Here is a 19,004-nt window from a genome sequence, read left to right on the forward strand (position 1 = left end):
CCGTTTCTAGTCTTCAGCATTTCCAGACAAGTGGCTACTGAAATCAATCTTACTAGCTGTGCAATTTACTCGGCGCGAGTTGGCGGACTTTTTTTTGTTTATTTTAACATAATTTTTCATGGTGGGGCTAAGCAATTTCATGGTATGGTTGTAGCCTACCCCAGCAATACCCTGAAGCCGCCACTATTTCAAGGATGCTACGTCATCGAGTCCCGCCGAAGGACTGCTCCAATGTCCAGGATCCTTGGAATTCTACCGAGGCCGGTGTCCTTCGTTGCGGGAAATTTCGAGGCTGCACATGTGTGTCCACGGTCTTAAAATCCCCACAATGCTTTGCACACGGACCAATTTCCAAAATCTTTGGCGGAAATCGCGCTCCATTTAAGGCGGGGCCTCGCATATGACGCAAACCTGCACACCTGTTAGCCTGTTCCACCATTCTTCGTTTTCCGAGGCTAGGAAGGATTCTTGCCTCGCTTCTGAAGGACCTGACTCAAAAGACATGTCCTACCAAGGAAGCGTCCTCGACATTGAGAAACACCCTGTGTCTCAATTCAGGGACTGTGTCTCTGAATATCAGTCCCAAACTGGTATTGTCGAGTAGCGGCGCTAACTCACAATAGGCGTCACCATTGAGCTTGTCGTCTTGAGCCCTCTGTGCCGCGGTCAGTTCTCCAGTGGGTGCTCGAAGGATGGTCTCCTTCAATCCCACTCTGTGCATGCAACACAGCATCCTCTCTTCCCAGAGCTCATACTCTTCTGCTTTCCCGTCGAATGTGGGCCATTTGCTCTTCCTTGTGGTTCTAAAACTACCCTTGGATGATGGTAAGGTAGACTAAAAGCTTTAGGAATCCAAAGTGCAACATATAATAAGTACCCTGTATCAAGATTGATGCAAAACAAGTGACATTTGACCTTTTTAGAGAGGTTTAGCAAAAGAAACTCCACCTCTGAGGTGATTTGGGTGGAAATGGGAGTTTTACCTTTCTCTGGAACCCATTGGTCGATTTTGGTGATTGACATCTTTTTCTGACCGTTAGAGCCAATAGAATCGAAGGGGAATCTCCCCTCTCACACACATGGTAAAAAAAAGAGGTGCGGGCTTTGCGCATGCAGTTTTGCATCAGAGCGAACCTATACTCTAGCTCTGACATCTGGAAATGGAAAAGCAGGTTTATTGCTCATGGATTATCAGAAATCATTTCAAAGGGACACAGACACATTGGATTAACCTATGGATTAACTTCAGCAGCGTTTTTATCGTTTTAATGCCATTGAAGACCACCTTTGACCAGACTACGAGATAGGTAAGCCATGTTAGCATTTTTAGCTACCTAGCGCCACATGTTTTGATGTCTGTTTTTGTTTATAAAGACGCAAGTTCGTATCATGGAGTGATAATGTATGCACCCATCGATTCTGTGTCACCTCACGATGTGAAACGATGTCATGGATGTGCAGAAAAGATAAATAATAAGGTTTTGTGAGTGAATTTTGGTGCAGTAATCTGTTAGCATTTTTCGCTCGTTGCTAATTCAGAGGCTCAGCGTTAGCATTGTGGGTTTTATTTTGAAAAAAAAAAAAAAATGATCAGTTAGATGAGTTTCTTCCCGTTACATGGATATAAAACATTCATAGTTTATTAACCTGTTACGCACGGCCCCCCCGGTACCGGGCGGATAAACGCGTCATTTGCAGGAAACAACGTCTAAGGAATCTTAATATTTAATAATCTATGAATGTTTTATATCCATGTAACGGGAAGAAACTCAGCTAACTGATCTTTTTAATTTTTTTTCTCCAAAAAAACCCCACAATGCTAACACTCAGCCTCTGAATTAGCCACGAGCGAAAAAATGTAACCTAAAACGTCACTTAAACTCACAATAACTCTCTTATTACTTATCCTAGATGCACAGCAAACCACTCATTTTGGGTCTCCTGGAGACACAGAATCGTTTGGTGCCCACCTCAACACTCAGTGATAAACATTTGCGACGCTATAAACGAAAGCGTACATCATAACATGTGGAGCTAGGTAGCTAGAAACGCTAACATGGCTTACCTTGGTCAAAACTGGTCTTCAATGGCATTAAAACGATAAAAAAACGATGCTGCAGTTAATCCATAGGTTAATCCAATGTATCTGTGTACTCTTTGAAATTATTTCTGATAATCCATAAGCAATAAAACTGCTTTTTCGTTTCCAAATGCCAGAGCTAGAAATAGGTCCACTCTGCTGCATATTTACATTCGCGCAGCCCCCACCTTTTCTCTTCACAACGTGTGTGTGTGGGGGCCTCCCCCTTCGATTCTATTGGCTCTAACGGTCAGAAAGAGGTGTCAACCATCAAAATTGAGCAAGGGGGGCCAGAGATATGGAAAAAAAAAACATTTTCACCCAAATCACCTCAGAGGTGGGGTGGTTTTGGCTAAACCTCTCTAAAAAGGTCAAATGTCATTTGTTTTGCATCAATCTTGATACAGGGTACTTATTATATGTTGTACTTTGGATTCCTAAAGCTTTTAGTCTACTAACCCATCATCCAAGGGTAGTTTTCACTATCTGTAAAAAATAATATTTGGACGGACACTATAATTTACAGTTTTTTACTATGTAAAATCTGAATTTTCTTTAAAATAAAAAACATCTATATTGATTCTGACACTTCTACATCCAACTCACAGATGTAACCTTGATTTGATAAAAGAAATTATTCATATAATCCTTTTAGAAGTTAACTTGTAGTCATTTGTTTTGGGCATGTCATTTTCGAGCCTGAAACATGAAAAACAGGCTTGGTGCTTAACAGGTTAAATGAACATGCCCTCAGACACTGTTTCCTGCAAGATGTTGCGGGAGTGCCCCGGTACCGGGGTCTCTCAGGCTTAACAGGTTAAGAAGTCAACAAAACAAAAATTCAAACAAATTGAGTTTGGATCAATTCATACAAATGGCCAGGACCGTAGGGGAGAGTGGGGTAAGATAAGCCAGTGGGTAAGTTTTCAACATGTAACGGTTATTTCAAGGCAAATGTATCCAGGTCTGAAAATATGTATCATACATGTTGGTTATATAGCAAGGTGTAAAACCATTTGAATCATTTAGCTAAAGATTAGCATGAAAGACTAAACTAGACTGTTCTGACACCATAGTGTATTGGCACCCCCTAGTGGCAAAAGTCGGTACTGTAGCTTTAAGGCACCAAATAGCGCGACTCTCCTTCTTGTGTTTTAGTTTACACAGCAAAGCCATGCAGAGCACATCGTAGCTCAGTTCTATGCCACAAATCATTTTTGTTTTAATCCTTGGAGTAGATCTGTCTGTAAGTATACAAACTTACCTGTGTGCCAAGTTATGTGTTTCAAAAATGTGGTTTAATTGATTGTGTGGTTTCAATGTTTAAGATAAGCTAAGCTAACTAGCTGCTCAGCTAACGGACATAGCTCATTCTTAGCATAGGCTGTTGATTATACTGCACTCTATTTGCATTATGTTGCACATGTATTATTTCAATTGTGTAACTTGTGTTGTATTTTTCTGTTTATTCTTGCAGTTTTACAATTTCAAGCCTCAGTAAATGGTCAACTCAACAACTGTCTTCTGATTCTTTGTTCGCTATCTGTTAAGCTATGCAGTGCGATGCATACGCAAGGGCAGAATAGTAAAAAGACACTACTCAGCTGGAAAGGCAGCGAAATAATTCTGTGATCAGCACGCTACTACTTCAACCTAAAGACTCATTCATCAGACAGCAGTAAGATGAATGACCAGGAAGAAGAACTCCGGTCTGTGGAGACCAGGTCCCGGGCCTCAAGTCACAGGTCATCAACAAGGTCAAGCAAGTAATCTGCCAGTGCTGCAGCGACAAGGGCAAGAGCTAAAGCCGAAGCAGCAAAAATAAAGGTATCCTTCGCAGAAAGGGAGGCAGCCATGATGAGGCAGAAAGCAGAGGTGGAGGCAAACCTTTATGTTTTGAAGCTGGAAAGTAAAGCTGTGGCCGCATCTAAAGAGGCAGCCATATTTGAAGCAGCTGCAGCAGATTTGGAAGAAGGACATCTTGGTGAGTTACAGGATGTAGCTCAGGAGGATCCAGCAAGACGCACAACAGAATACATTGATAAACATTCATTTTTACAAAACACTCACCAACAGTTTCAAGACGTGGAAACACAGAAACTCACTTCCCACAACAACGGACAGCAGGGCATACATTGGCCACACAAGGGTGCAGATGAGCACAAACCCACTGAGGACCTACACTATGCATCTCATCCTGTCTCTCCAGCATTCGTTCCAAATAACTACTCAGCTCCAACTCCTCATACTCCTGATCTTGCTCAGTATCTCGTGAGAAAAGAGATGGTGAGTTCTGGGCTCCTTGCCTTTGATGATCGTCCAGAAAATTACTGGGCATGGAAATCATCATTCCAAGTAGTTACAAGGGAGCTGTATCTGTCTGACCACGAAGAGCTCAACCTCCTTGTCAAATGGCTTGGACCGGAGTCAGTAGCACATGCAAAGCGGATAAGGTCAGTGCACGTTCATAACCCCACAGCAGGTGTCAATATGATATGGCGGCGCTTATGCGGCTTTCACACCAGCGCTTTTCCCTTTCTAGCTCCGAGCTAGAGCTTTTCTGGTTCAGCTCCGGTTTCCCTTTTCTGCTCCCGCTCTGTTCACACCACTCAAGAGCCGGGATGGTACTGCGTCATTGCCTCATCGTTTGCTTCATGACGTAACCGTTTACATGCCTGCTTCATAAAACCAAACCACGCGGAAATCCCTCACATCGACAACAACAACAATGGCCGATTGTATTGAAGCGCTGTTCGCTTTGGTTATCCTCTTACGAAACGAAATGGAAGGCATGGGACGACTTTACAAGGGACGACTTTACTTGGAACTTTACAAACATCACATGCGAAATGCAAGACTTCTTTGTGGTCTTCAGCATCTACTTCAACGACGATTCCGTAGGAAAAAGAAGGTAAATATACGTCCTATTCGAAGGTCGCATGTTATTTGGACACAGCCCAGATCTTCCGATTGGTGGGACACCATTGCTTCAGACTTCTCCCCTCAGCAATTCATGCAGAATTTCCGCGTGTCCAGGGAGTCCTTTGAGTACATCTGCAACCAGCTCAGCAGCGTTTTGGGGAGAAGAAACACAAATTACCGTCTGTGCATACCCAATAAAAAACGGGTTGCAATTGCCCTCTGGAAGCTGGCCACCGGCGGAGAATACAGGACCATCAGCCATCTTTTCGGGGTAGGCCTAAGCACCGTTTGCGTCTGTGTTCAGGATTTCTGCAGGGCGACCATGGAAGTTCTGCTTCCACTACATATCAAATTCCCTGATGTGGAGAAGTTGGTGGAAATGGCCACTTTTTTCAACAACCGTTGGAGAGCACCACAGTGTGTTGGTGCAATAGATGGAAGCCACATCCCTATTTTAGCACCAGAAAATTATCCCAAGGACTATTATAACAGAAAAGGATGGCATTCTGTTGTTCTACAGGCTGTTGTTGATGGCAGGGGGATGTTCTGGGATGTGTGTGTTGGCGACCCAGGTAGTGTACATGATGCTAGAGTGCTAAAACAATCCAATCTTTGGGTGGCTATCAGTGATGGAGTGTTGCTAGGCCAAAACAAAATGGCCATCTCTGGCTGTGATGTGGGACATTACCTGATTGGTGACCCAGCCTATCCAATGCAAAGATGGCTGATGAAACCATTTTCGGACACCTGAACAGCACACCTACAATCACAGGCTGAGCAGTGCACGGGCAGCTGTTGAGATGGCTTTTGGAAGGCTAAAAGGAAGATGGAGGTGCCTCCTAAAAAGGAACGACAGTGAGCTGGAGCTCACCAAAATAATGACAGTGACTTGCTGTGTACTACACAACATATGTGAGGAACATAGCGACAACTTCACTGAATATTGCCATGAAGTTGTGTACAACCAACCTCCTTTACACCCTTTTCCAGAGAACGGTAGACAAGAAGGAGCTGACGTTAGATCCGCATTGATGGACTATTTCAACATGGGGGACCACTAATATTACTGCAGTTAAACCTGATCTATTTTTTATCATGCCTCTTACAATAAAATCACTGGATCAGACTTGAATTGTGTTTTATTTTGTATACAAATCACAGAATGTAGATAAACAGGTATGAACGATATTCTTATAAAAATAGTGCATACCCAAAAGGTTTAGACCAGGGGTCTCCAACCTTTCTTCATCTGAGAGCTACATTTATTCACATAGCACTCATCGGTTGAATTAAAGTGGACCTATCATGCTATATTTGAATAATATAGTGTAGGACCATACCTATATAAGGCATATTTATACTTTTTTTTTTTCAAAATACCAAACAGATCATGCATTTTAGCCATGCCACATTTTGCTCAATTTGACAATTTCTAGCTCTGTTTTTGCAAGGGCAGATTCTGTGAGAACAGCACCATCTACTGGCCTGGCATATGTACTACAGCGTCTCCAGCGCTTTCGAACGACAATGGCCGTGGCTGTCTCCTCCTGATTGGTGGAGTTGGCCCAATAGCCGTAGCGCCACTGTCCTGACGTTAGGACAGTGTTCAAATCTGGATCAGTTTTTATCAGATCCGTTGTAGCCCCTTTTTTAGAGATTTGGGTATGGAGGAAAATAGAGAGGGTTGTGTTTTCTGACACTTTGTGAGTTCTCTGGAACACCGGGGACACATATTCATGTATAAAAGACGTAAAAAGTGCATTTTGCATGATAGGTCCCCTTTAAGCTACTTTTGTAAACATGTGAAATTGCAATACCCAAAGCTTATCAAAAATCTTAACTTCACATCAAGGTCCAAGAAAACGACAATTTCTCACATATTATTATGGCCCACATACAGTAAGTACATCACTGAAAATTCACATAAATATCCAAGAGAAAAATAAAATGTTAAAGGACATGACTTTTGACTTATGTTTATTTTACATACAAATCAAAGAATGTCTGTACAGACAAGTATGAACAATATTCTTATAAAAATAGTGCATACCCAAAAGGTTTAGACCAGGGGTCTCCAACCTTTCTTCATCTGAGAGCTACATTTATTCACATAGCACTCATCGGTTGAATTAAGCTACTTTTGTAAACGTGTGAAATTGCAATACCCAAAGCTTATCAAAATACAAATAAAATGTGTGTGAGTGTGCAGTCACCTGAGCTGCTGTGCTGTGTGTGCAGATACAGCTGTGCTCAACATTCATCAGGGATTGGTCGCTCTCTCTTTGGATGTGTTATGAACAATTTAGTGCTAACCTCAGCTTTATGTCATTACATTTGTGCTGGGTAAGGGCACAGTACATTTGAGTTTTTTTCCTTCACTTAGATTTATGTCAGTATTTTATATCCTAACTTCTTTCTAAAGATAAATAGGAATAAAATAAATGGTGTGCCTTGCTCCAGCTTGACAATGACACATTTACTGTATTTTCGATAACACAGGTAACGATTTCATTTAGCATCATTTTGTTTAAAGAATGCATGGCAGAATCAGACTTAGCATACGAGTAGTTCATCAGTGTTTAAGTTAAATAACGCTATAGTGTGGCAACACAATGATAATGGTAACATGCTGATGTTTAGCAAGTATAATACTTATCATCTACCACTGTTTTAGTTCAGTGTTTTATCATAGTGACATTAGCTAGTTTGCAGTGGATCACTGAAAAAATTAAATGTAATAAGACATGACTTTTGACTTATGTTTATTGTACATACAAATCAAAGAATGTCTGTACAGACAAGTATGGACAATATTCGTACTGTATATAATATAATAAAGTGTATTTAAAAAAGAATGTATACAAAGTATTCACAAAATAGTGTGGAGAACATACTGTATATACTATAATTAAGTGTATTTAAAAAAGAATGTATACAAAAAGGCATGAACAATTTAGATACAAAAATAAGGTCATTGTTTGCTGTTGGTCTCCATCACCTTCACCATCCTGTCTAACAAGCCAAGCATGTGGCTGTTCTGCTCGGTCTTCTCGATTCTGTTGATTCTGTTCTGCTCGATTCTGCTCTGCTCCGTTATGTTGAAAACCCGTAGGAACTCAGCATTGGTCTCCTGCACCTCCTGAAGCATCGCCCGGCTCTGCTCCAGTAGCTCTTCGTCCCTGGCGTCACTCTTCTCCATTAACAAGACAAGGCCAGATGACGAATCCCGCTTCCTTTTAACTACAAAGGGAAAAATAATAATGAGGTCAACACCGTGTTCATGACATTCTATGAGGTGTAAATTATATACTGTGTAATGAAATGTTTTATTGTTATTATGGCTGCAGTTGCATAACTTGAACAACTACTACAATGACAATGCCATGATAAATGGCAACAGGGAACAGTATTACCATTATGAACACTGTAAACCTTACCCTGTTTGTGTCGGCCCACTGGCTGGGTTAGGGTCACCAGAGATTCCTGGGAAGAGCTGCTTGTGGCAAGAGGAGACCCAAGCATGTGCACGGGCGAGCTACACGCCGACGGTAGTGGTGGTTCCGACACAGTACACTCCAAACGAGATATGCCTGGAAACACAATATAAACACAATGAACAAAAGTAGCCCTTCAACAAATCATACATCGTTAGTGAGAAGAAAGAAGACACATTGGAGGCGTTCACTGTCTTTGCCATGGGGATACCTTTGTTTATTATTGTTAGCATTAGCATGCTAGCGCATGGGTGCCCACCCGGTAGCTGTAGTAGGTAAACTTTAGCTATTATTGCCAGGTCTGTCGATAGCTACATGGTTTAGTTTATGTTGTAAAACAAAAAGTCACAAATAACACAAATCAGTAATGCATAACTCACCAGCATTAAATGACTCGTCCTCCAACCCAATTGACGAGAGAGAAAGCGAATTCACGGTGCATCCCAAACCACTCGTCGGTCTGTCTCCGAGGACCGAGTCTAGCAAGTCAAAATGTGGACTTGTTTTCGTACGACCGCTGCCACTCCGTCCGAGCTCTTTCTTTTGGTCCCGATAATCCTTCTTTATTTTTTTCAATTTGTTGCAAATCTGTAAGATGCTACGGTCATAACCAGTGGTTGCCATCTCTCGTTGCAATTGTTGCAGAATAGCTTTGGACCGCGTGCTCCCCTCCAGCTTCCTCTGTACCTCTTCGGAAGACCAGATTGCCACTAGGTAGCTGGTCTCTTCAGTGGACCACTGCTGCTTATTAAGTTTGAGGTTTTCCATCGTTCAACCTCCTGAACAACAACAAAATGCCTGCGTTTTATCCAGTTTGTACACAACGATGGAAAACCTCAAACTTAATAAGCAGCAGTGGTCCACTGAAGAGACCAGCTACCTAGTGGCAATCTGGTCTTCCGAAGAGGTACAGAGGAAGCTGGAGGGGAGCACGCGGTCCAAAGCTATTCTGCAACAATTGTAACGAGAGATGGCAACCACTGGTTATGACCGTAGCATCTTACAGATTTGCAACAAATTGAAAAAAATAAAGAAGGATTATCGGGACCAAAAGAAAGAGCTCGGACGGAGTGGCAGCGGTCGTACGAAAACAAGTCCACATTTTGACTTGCTAGACTCGGTCCTCGGAGACAGACCGACGAGTGGTTTGGGATGCACCGTGAATTCGCTTTCTCTCTCGTCAATTGGGTTGGAGGACGAGTCATTTAATGCTGGTGAGTTATGCATTACTGATTTGTGTTATTTGTGACTTTTTGTTTTACAACATAAACTAAACCATGTAGCTATCGACAGACCTGGCAATAATAGCTAAAGTTTACCTACTACAGCTACCGGGTGGGCACCCATGCGCTAGCATGCTAATGCTAACAATAATAAATAAAGGTATCCCCATGGCAAAGACAGCGAACGCCTCCAATGTGTCTTCTTTCTTCTCACTAACGATGTATGATTTGTTGAAGGGCTACTTTTGCATTTTGTTGTTGTTCAGGAGGTTGATCCCGCCCATGCCCCTGCCCCCGCCTCGACGTAAGAGAGACGTAAGCGGCCCCGCCTCTTAGCTCCGAAGCTCTTGCTTCTAGACCGACCATTTTTTGGAGCTGGAAGTGAACCGGATTCCGGAGCTAAGAGGCGGCGCCGCTGCGGTGTGAACAGGAAAAAACGGTACTTTTCAGGCTCTAGCTCCGAGCCGGCGCTGAAAACGCGTTGGTGTGAAAGGGGCATTAGAAGAATGTTATGGATGCACAGAGGTGATCGAAAAGGCCCTTCTAAAACGAATAGAGACATTTCCAACCATCTCAAACAAAGACATCCACCAGCTCAGAGAGTTAGGTGACTTGCTACTGGAGATAGATACCGCTAAATCTGGTGGATTCCTGCCTGGCCTAGCATATTTGGACACTGCAAGAGGTGTTAATCCAATAGTGGAAAAGCTTCCTTACAGCCTACGAGAGCGCTGGGTAACGCAAGGCTCCAGGTATAAGGAAGATTATCTTGTGCCTTTCCCACCTTTCAGCTTCTTTGTGAAATTTGTATGTGCCCAGGCAAAGATCAGAAATGATCCAAGTTTTGCATTCAGTCTCTCCTCTTCCCAAGTGACATTAGAGTGGATAGAACACCTAAATACACTCCGAGAACAGCTGTTTCAGTTAGGAAAACTGAAGTGACTGCTTCTGCCTCACAGTCTAGCTCAGCTATCAAGACAGAGGAACCAGACAAACAATGCCCAGTGCATAACAAGCCTCATCCACTGTCAAAATGCCGTTGGTTTCGAGGAAGACACCTTGATGAGAGAATAACCTATTTAAAGGAGAAATCCATCTGCTTTCGATGTTGTGAATCCACAAAGCATATTGCCAAAGATTGCGAGGCAACACTTAAATGCAAGGAGTGTGAAAGTGACAAACACACCTCAGCCATGCATCCTGGTCCAGCTCCTTGGTCGTTTGGTATGTTCAGACCTGAGAATGAGCAAAGCGGCGAGTCTGGAGGACAAAGGCCACCTGAAGTAACTTCCATGTGTACAGAAATCTGCTGTGGTGCTTCCAAGCCCAGATCGTGCTCGAAAATCTGCTTGGTGAATGTATACCAGGCTGATTATCCCAACAAGTCACACAGAGTGTATGCATTGATGGATGATCAAAGTAATCGGTCGTTAGCAAAATCACAATTCTTCGATCTGTTTGGCTTGAATGGCAATGCATCTCCCTATACTCTAACAACATGCTCAGGCAAAGTAGAGACAGCAGGAAGAAAAGCATGCAACATTATAGTGGAGTCACTTGATGGGAAAACTAAAGCAGCACTCCCTCCTCTGTTGGAATGTAACAACTTGCCTGACGACAGGTCAGAGATTCCCACTCCGGAGATCACACAGTATTTTCCACACCTCAGGCAAGTGACTGACAAGATTCCTCCCCTCGACACCAATGCTCCTATTCTCCTTCTGCTCGGAAGAGACATTCTGCGTCTACATAAGGTGCGTGAACAGTGTAACGGGCCTCAGGACTCACCCTACGCCCAGCGCCTTGACCTTGGCTGGGTCATAGTTGGAGAAATATGCCTGGATGGGACTCACAATTCAAACAATGTCAACGTCTACAAGACCCATGTCCTTCAAAATGGACGCCCATCCTTTCTTAAGCCGTGCACGAACAGCATTCAGGTGAAGGAGAGGTTAAATGGTCCAGCCAAGCATCATCTTCCAGCCCCATCTCACAGCCTGGAAAACGTCCTTAATGGAAGTTTAGATTGTATAGGAGAAAGTGTGTTTCGAAAAACACCTGATGACGACAAACCAGCCCTGTCTGTGGATGACAAGGTCTTTCTCCGAACCATGGAAAACGAGGTGTATATGGATGATGAAAACCACTGGGTGGCACCACTGCCCTTTCGCTTCCCCCGCAAACCCCTTCCTAATAACAGGGAACGCCTTGCAGCGTCTCTCCTCTCTCCAACGCTCATTCAGAAGGAGACCAGACACAGAGTAAGAAAATAAGACTGAATCATTTGAACCTGTGCAACCAGAGACTGATAAAGAAATGTATCCTCAAGTTATCTCTCTTGCAACCAAGGTCACAGAGCAGAGTCTCGGATCACAACGGTTCAAACATTTCTCTACTTGGAAGGCTCTTGTAAGAGGTATGGCAACGCTCATTCATGTAGCCAAGTCCTATTCCAGCAAGTCTCACACTGTAGAGTGCAATGGATGGCATCACTGCAAACAGTCACACACCTCAGAGCTCTCTCAGGCCAAAACAGTCATCTTGAAGGCAGTGCAGCAGGATGTTTACAAGAACGAGGTGGACTGCGCAACTCAGGGCATTAATGTTCATAGCCACAGCTCTCTTGTGAAACTGGACCCATTTCTTGACAAGGATGGATTGCTGAGAGTTGAGGGTCGCATCCATAAAGCCCAATTGGAAAACCAAGAGAAACATCCACTCATCCTGTCAGCCAGCCATCATGTTACCACTCTCTTAGTCCGACACTATCATGATCAAGCAGCTCACCAAGGTCGCCATTTAACAGAGGACACACTGCGCACTGCCGGTGTCTGGATAGTAGGAGGGAAGAGGCTCATTTTGAGTATAATATTCAAATGTGTCATCTGCAGGAAGTTGAGAGGCAAGTTTGAGGTTCAGAAAATGTCCGATCTGCCTGCTGACAGATGGATCCACCTTTTACACATGTAGGGCTTGATGTCTTTGGTCCATGGAGTGTGATAACTCGTCGCACAAGAGGTGGTGCTGCTGAGAGTAAAAGATAGGCAGTCATTTTCACATGTCTCAGTACGAGAGCTGTTCACTTGGAGGTTATTGAAACCATGTCCACCTCAAGTTTCATTAATGCCTTGAGGCGCTTCCTGTCGATTCGTGGACCTGTCAAACACCTCAGGTCAGAGGCACAAACTATATTCGAGCATGCAGAGAGCTTCAGATAAACACGGACGATCCTGAGATCAAGGACTATCTGCAAGACCATGGTTGTACATGGATATTTAATGCACCTCATTCCTCACATATGGGTGGAGCTTGGGAGAGGATGATTGGTGTGGCTCGACGGGTCCTTGATGCACTGCTGTTGAAGAATAAGGATAAACTGACCCATGAAGTCCTGGCCACTTTGATGGCTGAAGTTATGGCCATCATGAACGCCAGGCCTCTGGTTCCCATCTCTTATGATACAGACCTTCCTGAGATACTCTCACCTGCTACTCTTCTAACCCAGAAGGCGAGTATGACACCCACACCCCGGGGGACTTTGAACCGGATCACCTATGTAAGGTACCGTGGCGCCAGGTCTAGAGCTTGGCGAACTCCTTCTGGAAACGGTGGAAGCAGGAGTATCTGGCAACTCTTCAGCCTCGGAGGAAGTGGACCGAGGAGCAGCCTAATCTCCAGGACGGTGACGTTGTTTTGTTAAAGGACGTTCAAGCACAACGTAATGACTGGCCTCTTGGTCTGATAGTAAAGGCCATTCCAAGTTCGGACTGCAAGGTGCGAAAGGTCATGGTGAAGACATTAGGTCAAGGGACAGCTAAAGAGTACCTTAGGCCCATCAGCGATGTGGTGTTACTGATACCAAGGGTAAAGAGATGTAAATAGTGGTAAACAGGTTTACCAAGCGGGGAGTGTTCTGACACCATAGTGTATTGGCACCCCCTAGTGGCAAAAGTCGGTACTGTAGCTTTAAGGCACCAAATAGCGCAACTCTCCTTCTTGTGTTTTAGTTTACACAGCAAAGCCATGCAGAGCACATCGTAGCTCAGTTCTATGCCACAGATAATTTTGTTTTAATCCTTGGAGTAGATCTGTCTGTAAGTATACAAACTTACCTGTGTGCCAAGTTATGTGTTTCAAAAATGTGGTTTAATTGATTGTGTGGGTTCAATGTTTAAGATAAGCTAAGTTAACTAGATGCTAAGCTAACGGACATAGCTCATTCTTAGCATAGGCTGTTGATTATACTGCATTCTATTTGCATTATGTTGCACATGTATTATTTCAATTGTGTAACTTGTGTTGTATTTTTCTGTTTATTCAAGCCTCAGTAAATGGTCAACTCAACAACTGTCTTCTGAGTCTTTGTTCGCTATCTGTTAAGCTATGCAGTGCGATGCATACGCAAGGGCAGAATACAGACCATTTAAAAAAGAAAAGTGGCTGTGGGGCAAAGTGAGCCACATGCTGTGGGGTAAATTGAGCCAGTGATTCAACTTAACCTCCCATGAGGCACTGAAGTTAAGTTAAGTCAAGTCTCTCTAGTAGTAGCCCCGAGCCTGTTTTTCAGGTCTCAGGCTTGAAAATGACATTTCCAGTACAAATGACCATAACTACACTTCTAAAAGGGGAAAATTAATAATCTTTTTTCTCAAAGTAATGATAAACCTTTGAGTTGGATGTAGAAAAGTCAGAATCAATATAGATGTTTTTTATTTTAAAGGGGACCTATCATGCAAAATGCACTTTTATACGTCTTTTATACATGAATATGTGTCCCCGGTGTTCCAGGGAACTCACCAAGTGTCAGAAAACACAACCCTCTCTCTTTTCCTCCATACCAAAATCTCTAAAAACGGGGCTGCAACGGATCTGATACAGACTGATCCAGATTTGAACATTCCACTGACGTCAGGACGGCGGAGCTGACCTATCAAGGGAATGAGAGGTTGCCGTGGCATGGTAACAGCATGGTAACACGACGCTCGTAACTCGGCCCCCTCGTTTGCAGGGGGGCGTGGTCAGCTGCAGCGCATGCAAAGACAGGGTGGAGGAGTGCAAAATAGAGCGAAATGAGGCATGGCTAAAATGCATGATCTGTTTGGTATTTTGAAAAAGAAAACGTATAAATAAACCTTATATAGGTATGGCCCTACAATATATTATTCAAATATAGCATGATAGGTCCACTTTAAAGAAAATTGAGATTGAACAAAAATTCTTTTTTACTTATAGTGAAAACCACCCTTGAATGATGGGATGGTAGACTAAAAGTTTTAGGAATCCAAACTACAACATATAATAAGTACCCTGTATCAAGATTGATGCAAAACAAGTACAATTTTACCTTTTTAGAGAGATTTAGCAAAAAAAACCCACTTCTGGGGTCATTTGGGTGGATTTTCCATATCTCTGGCCCCCCTTGGTCGATTTTGGTGATTGACATATCTTTTTAACCGCTAGAGCCAATGGAATCGAGGGGAACTCCCACATACACACACACGTTACCAAATAAGGAGTGAGAGTGACGCGTAGCCAAAACCGGAAGCTGCGATAACTCTGGTGGCTACCATTAGCAGCTAACTTTTATTCTCCGATTTTTACATAAAAATGGAATTATGGATTATAAATAATTTGTTCAAAGTGACAGACACATTGGTATAACCTATGGATATGGACCTCAGCAGCGTTTTTATCGTTTTAATGCCATTGAACACGACTTTTGATCAGTATAACAGCTAAGGTGAGACGATGTCCCGTTTTTGCTCCGTAATGCTACGTGTTGTGATGTCTGTGTTTGCTTCCCCTGTCGCGAGTTCTGATTGCTCAGTGATGATACTATACCTATATAATCTGTGGAGTCTCAGCTTTAATCGGATATCTTGTATGTGCAGTTACGATAAGTAATATGGGTATCTTTATCTTGAGTTCTGTGCCAAATGCGTTAGCATTATTTCGATCAGGGGTCATTTAGATGCTTTTTATGAGACTTGTGTTTTGTTTTGGTAAAAATGGTTCGTATCGTCAGTTAGCTGAGATTCTTCCCGTTAATCTGGTATAACACATTAATAGGTTTTTAAATATTAAGATGCCCTGAAAAAAAAAAAAAAAGACCCGCCGAAGGGGTCTTTGGGGCTTAACAGAAGATGTTCTTTATAAAACGTTCCCTCAATGTTACATGATAACAAATGAAGAACATTCTCCAAGCAACATTCTGAAAATGTTTTCAGGATGTTATTGGGGCCTGAGATGACAGAAAGTGTTTTATAAAATGTTCCTTTAATGTGATATGTTAACAAAGGTGGAACGTTTTGCCTGCAACATTCTAAGGATGTGTTTTGGACGTTGTTGGGTAACACATTAAAGATGTTCTTTATAAAACGTTCCCTCAATGTTACATGATAACAAATGAAGAACATTCTCCAAGCAACATTCTGAAAATGTTTTCAGGATGTTATTGAGGCCTGAGATGACAGAAAGTGTTTTATAAAATGTTCCTTTATGTAATATGTTAACAAAGGTGGAACGTTTAGCCTGCAACATTCTAAGGATGTGTTTTGGACGTTGTTGGGGTAACAAATTGCATATGTTCTTTTAAAAAACATTCCCTCAATGTTATATGATAACAAAAGAAGAACATTTTCAAAGCAACATTCAGATAATGTTTTCAGGAGGTTATTCTTTATTTATAAAACGTTCCTGTGATGGCAAATATTAACAGAGGGTTTTATTTTCTAACACTTTGTGAGTCTCCTTACGGTGTGTAAGGAGACTCACAAAGTGTTAGAAAATAAAACCCTCTGTTAATATTTGCCATCACAGGAACGTTTTTATAAATAAAGAATAACCTCCTGAAAACATTATCTGAATGTTTGCACATATTTATGTATAAAAGACATCAATAAGTGAATTTTGCATAATAGGGGACATTTAAAGGAGTTTATGTTTGCCATATTTTTCTTCCAATTGTCCTTTAAAGGGCCCATGTCATGGCCATTTCTACTGATCATAATTCCATTGTTGAGGTATACTAAAATAGATTTATACTGTGCAATTTTCCAAACTCACATTGGTTTCTCATACAGCATCTCTGTAAAGTATGTGTATTCACTCTCTGTCCTCGTTGCAGCTGCTGCGAGGAGCAGACAGGCTTCCGTGTCGGCGATACAGCGAGAACAAGCGAAACTCATCCTGAGCACACACAAACACTCACAGCCGAATTAAAAACAATAAGTGTGGCTTGATATTGAGGCCCCGCTCACACGAGGCCGTTTGCGTTTTATGCACAGTATTCGTATTCAAAAAAGTCTTCCGTTCACATGCATTTGTTTCATTTAACGTGTCTGTTCAAACGAGGCCGCTGGAAACTCTGTAGTACATATGCTGGGACTGTAAGTGGCGCTGTACTTCCACACGAGACCGCTCGAAAGCTGTAGTACATATGGCGGGACTGTAAGTGGCGCTGTAACTTCCGCCACAAAATACACCAAAAGCAGCGAGTATAAGATCCCCCCCGGATGTGTGTGAGGCACAAACAAAACAAACAAACGAAGATGGCTGTTATTCGCGCAAGAAAGGAGCTATTTTCGTGGTCCGACGACGAGGTGGAACTTCTTTTAAGTGTAACACTTGAGTATAAGACGACAAAAATACAGGATAATGTAGACTGGGAGTCCTGCAAGCCTAAATATACGGAGATAGCCGACTTATTTCAGGCGCAATATCCGAGGACCCCGACTGAAAAAGATTTCCCTCACGAGAAGAACACAATTTCACAGGGCCAGCTTACAGCGAAACTAAAACAGGTACAAGGGGACTTGTTCGACATGGAAGAGTCGTCGCCCGGACCAAGTTCATCCCCGAGTTTGGAGCGTTCCACGGATTCGCCAGAGTCGAGTAGATCCAACGGAACTCTGCCAACTGCTGCGGTTGTGAGTCATCGCAGGGATCTGCTCCAGGTATGTTCATGATTTCAATCTTAAAGGGCTTGCTATATACTATGATGCAGTACCTTCCACTGAAAAACTGAACCGGTTTAAGCTTGGTAAAATTAGAAAGTATTTAGAGCTGTTTTATTTGTAAAATGTATTGAGAGCTATTTCACAACATGCCTTTTGTGTTCTGTTATCTGGTGGCTATGGTCCTATTGTGTATTAATTCAAACTTTCTCTGGTTTATTATAGGCACGGCTGGACGGCCACAGAAGTGACCGCATGAAGAGGAAGCTTCCAGCTGAACATGCGGTGCAGGAAGAGCTGCGATTAAAAAGCCGGATGTTGGACTTAATGGAGGAAGCAACCAGCCGCAGCGCAGCCAGCATGGATCGTATGAACAACACCATGGACAACATTAATGTGACTGTACAGAATGGCCTTTCCCTGATGAGCCAGTTCATGCAAGTTCATACTAACAACAGTGGATATGGACACTTCCAGGTGCCCTCATACCCACCCCGAAGGCCACACACGGCCACACCAAGATTAAACCCCTCTGTACCACACACCCCACAGCAACAATCTCCTCCATATTCATTCAGGCGGTCACTGGATGAGGAGGAGCAGTAAAGCAGTGAGCTTCTTTTTTTTTCACAGCACTTTTTGGTCAAAGGAAGTCTGTAAACATTTTTATTTTTAACTCCACCAGACTTTGTACAAATGGAGAATCACTTTTTTTTTTAGCTAGCAAAGGTATTTTTTTCCCTTTTACTGTGTACACATTTATAAATAATGTTATTAATAAAAAACCTTATTAAAATAAAAGAACAGTCTTGTCTTTCATGTAAGGGTCAATGTACTCCGCAAGCACTCTCCTCACTCTCTTTCCTTCTCCCTCATTACAGTCAGTGAGATATCTATATCAGTGTGTGGGAGGCTGTAAGTCCTTTTCACCTTGTAAACCTAATTTTGACTAAATACACCACATTTATGAAAAGTAACCCCCCCCCTAGTGTCAAATATCTGAACTGTGATATGTCACATTGGGCCTTAATGGTAAAGCCCAAACTATTGTTAGGCATATATTATAGTCTCATATATATAAAAAAACATGTCTATGAAGTGTTTTGCTCAAAATACCAAATAAATTACCCATTATAGCCTCATTCCCTTCTATTTCATCTCTGGAATCAATATGATCAGTATTATGCATTTCACAAAGAAAGTTTGCATTATGATTTTTATGAATTGTATAAATTCAACTTTGATTCAACATTTGCTTATATTACTTTTACTGAAAATCCTCAAATATTGGTTAAAATACTATTTAGAGAAGGGAAGGTAACACAATCTT

The 19,004-nt window shown here is 42.4% G+C and overlaps 2 protein-coding genes across 2 annotated transcripts; one reads left to right on the forward strand and one right to left on the reverse strand.

Annotated features, from left to right (window-relative positions):
* Positions 1–7,825: 7,825 nt before the first annotated feature.
* On the reverse strand, positions 7,826–9,264 carry LOC117473284. The gene is made up of 3 exons (XM_034118797.1): positions 8,877–9,264; positions 8,440–8,592; positions 7,826–8,242 (listed from the first exon to the last, which is right to left on the reverse strand). The coding sequence occupies exons 1-3, from the start codon at positions 9,262–9,264 to the stop codon at positions 7,974–7,976; spliced, it is 810 nt and encodes a 269-aa protein (XP_033974688.1). The 3' UTR covers positions 7,826–7,973.
* Positions 9,265–17,172: 7,908 nt separating this feature from the next.
* On the forward strand, positions 17,173–18,445 carry LOC117473658. The gene is made up of 2 exons (XM_034119364.1): positions 17,173–17,674; positions 17,900–18,445. The coding sequence occupies exons 1-2, from the start codon at positions 17,234–17,236 to the stop codon at positions 18,278–18,280; spliced, it is 822 nt and encodes a 273-aa protein (XP_033975255.1). The 5' UTR covers positions 17,173–17,233; the 3' UTR covers positions 18,281–18,445.
* Positions 18,446–19,004: the final 559 nt, after the last annotated feature.

Source organism: Trematomus bernacchii, unplaced genomic scaffold (assembly GCF_902827165.1).
Source record: "Trematomus bernacchii unplaced genomic scaffold, fTreBer1.1, whole genome shotgun sequence".
Classification (NCBI taxonomy): domain Eukaryota; kingdom Metazoa; phylum Chordata; class Actinopteri; order Perciformes; family Nototheniidae; genus Trematomus; species Trematomus bernacchii.

Bases quoted from the DNA above. Each gene is read 5' to 3' on its own strand.
- LOC117473658 (XM_034119364.1), top strand. From the start codon at position 17,234: ATGTGTGTGAGGCACAAACAAAACAAACAAACGAAGATGGCTGTTATT. The intron at 17,675-17,899 runs GTATGTTCATGA...GGTTTATTATAG, and splicing joins ATCGCAGGGATCTGCTCCAG to GCACGGCTGGACGGCCACAG.
- LOC117473284 (XM_034118797.1), bottom strand. From the start codon at position 9,264: ATGGAAAACCTCAAACTTAATAAGCAGCAGTGGTCCACTGAAGAGACC. The intron at 8,593-8,876 runs GTGAGTTATGCA...TTGTGTTTCCAG, and splicing joins GGACGAGTCATTTAATGCTG to GCATATCTCGTTTGGAGTGT. The intron at 8,243-8,439 runs GTAAGGTTTACA...TTCCCTTTGTAG, and splicing joins AGTGGGCCGACACAAACAGG to TTAAAAGGAAGCGGGATTCG.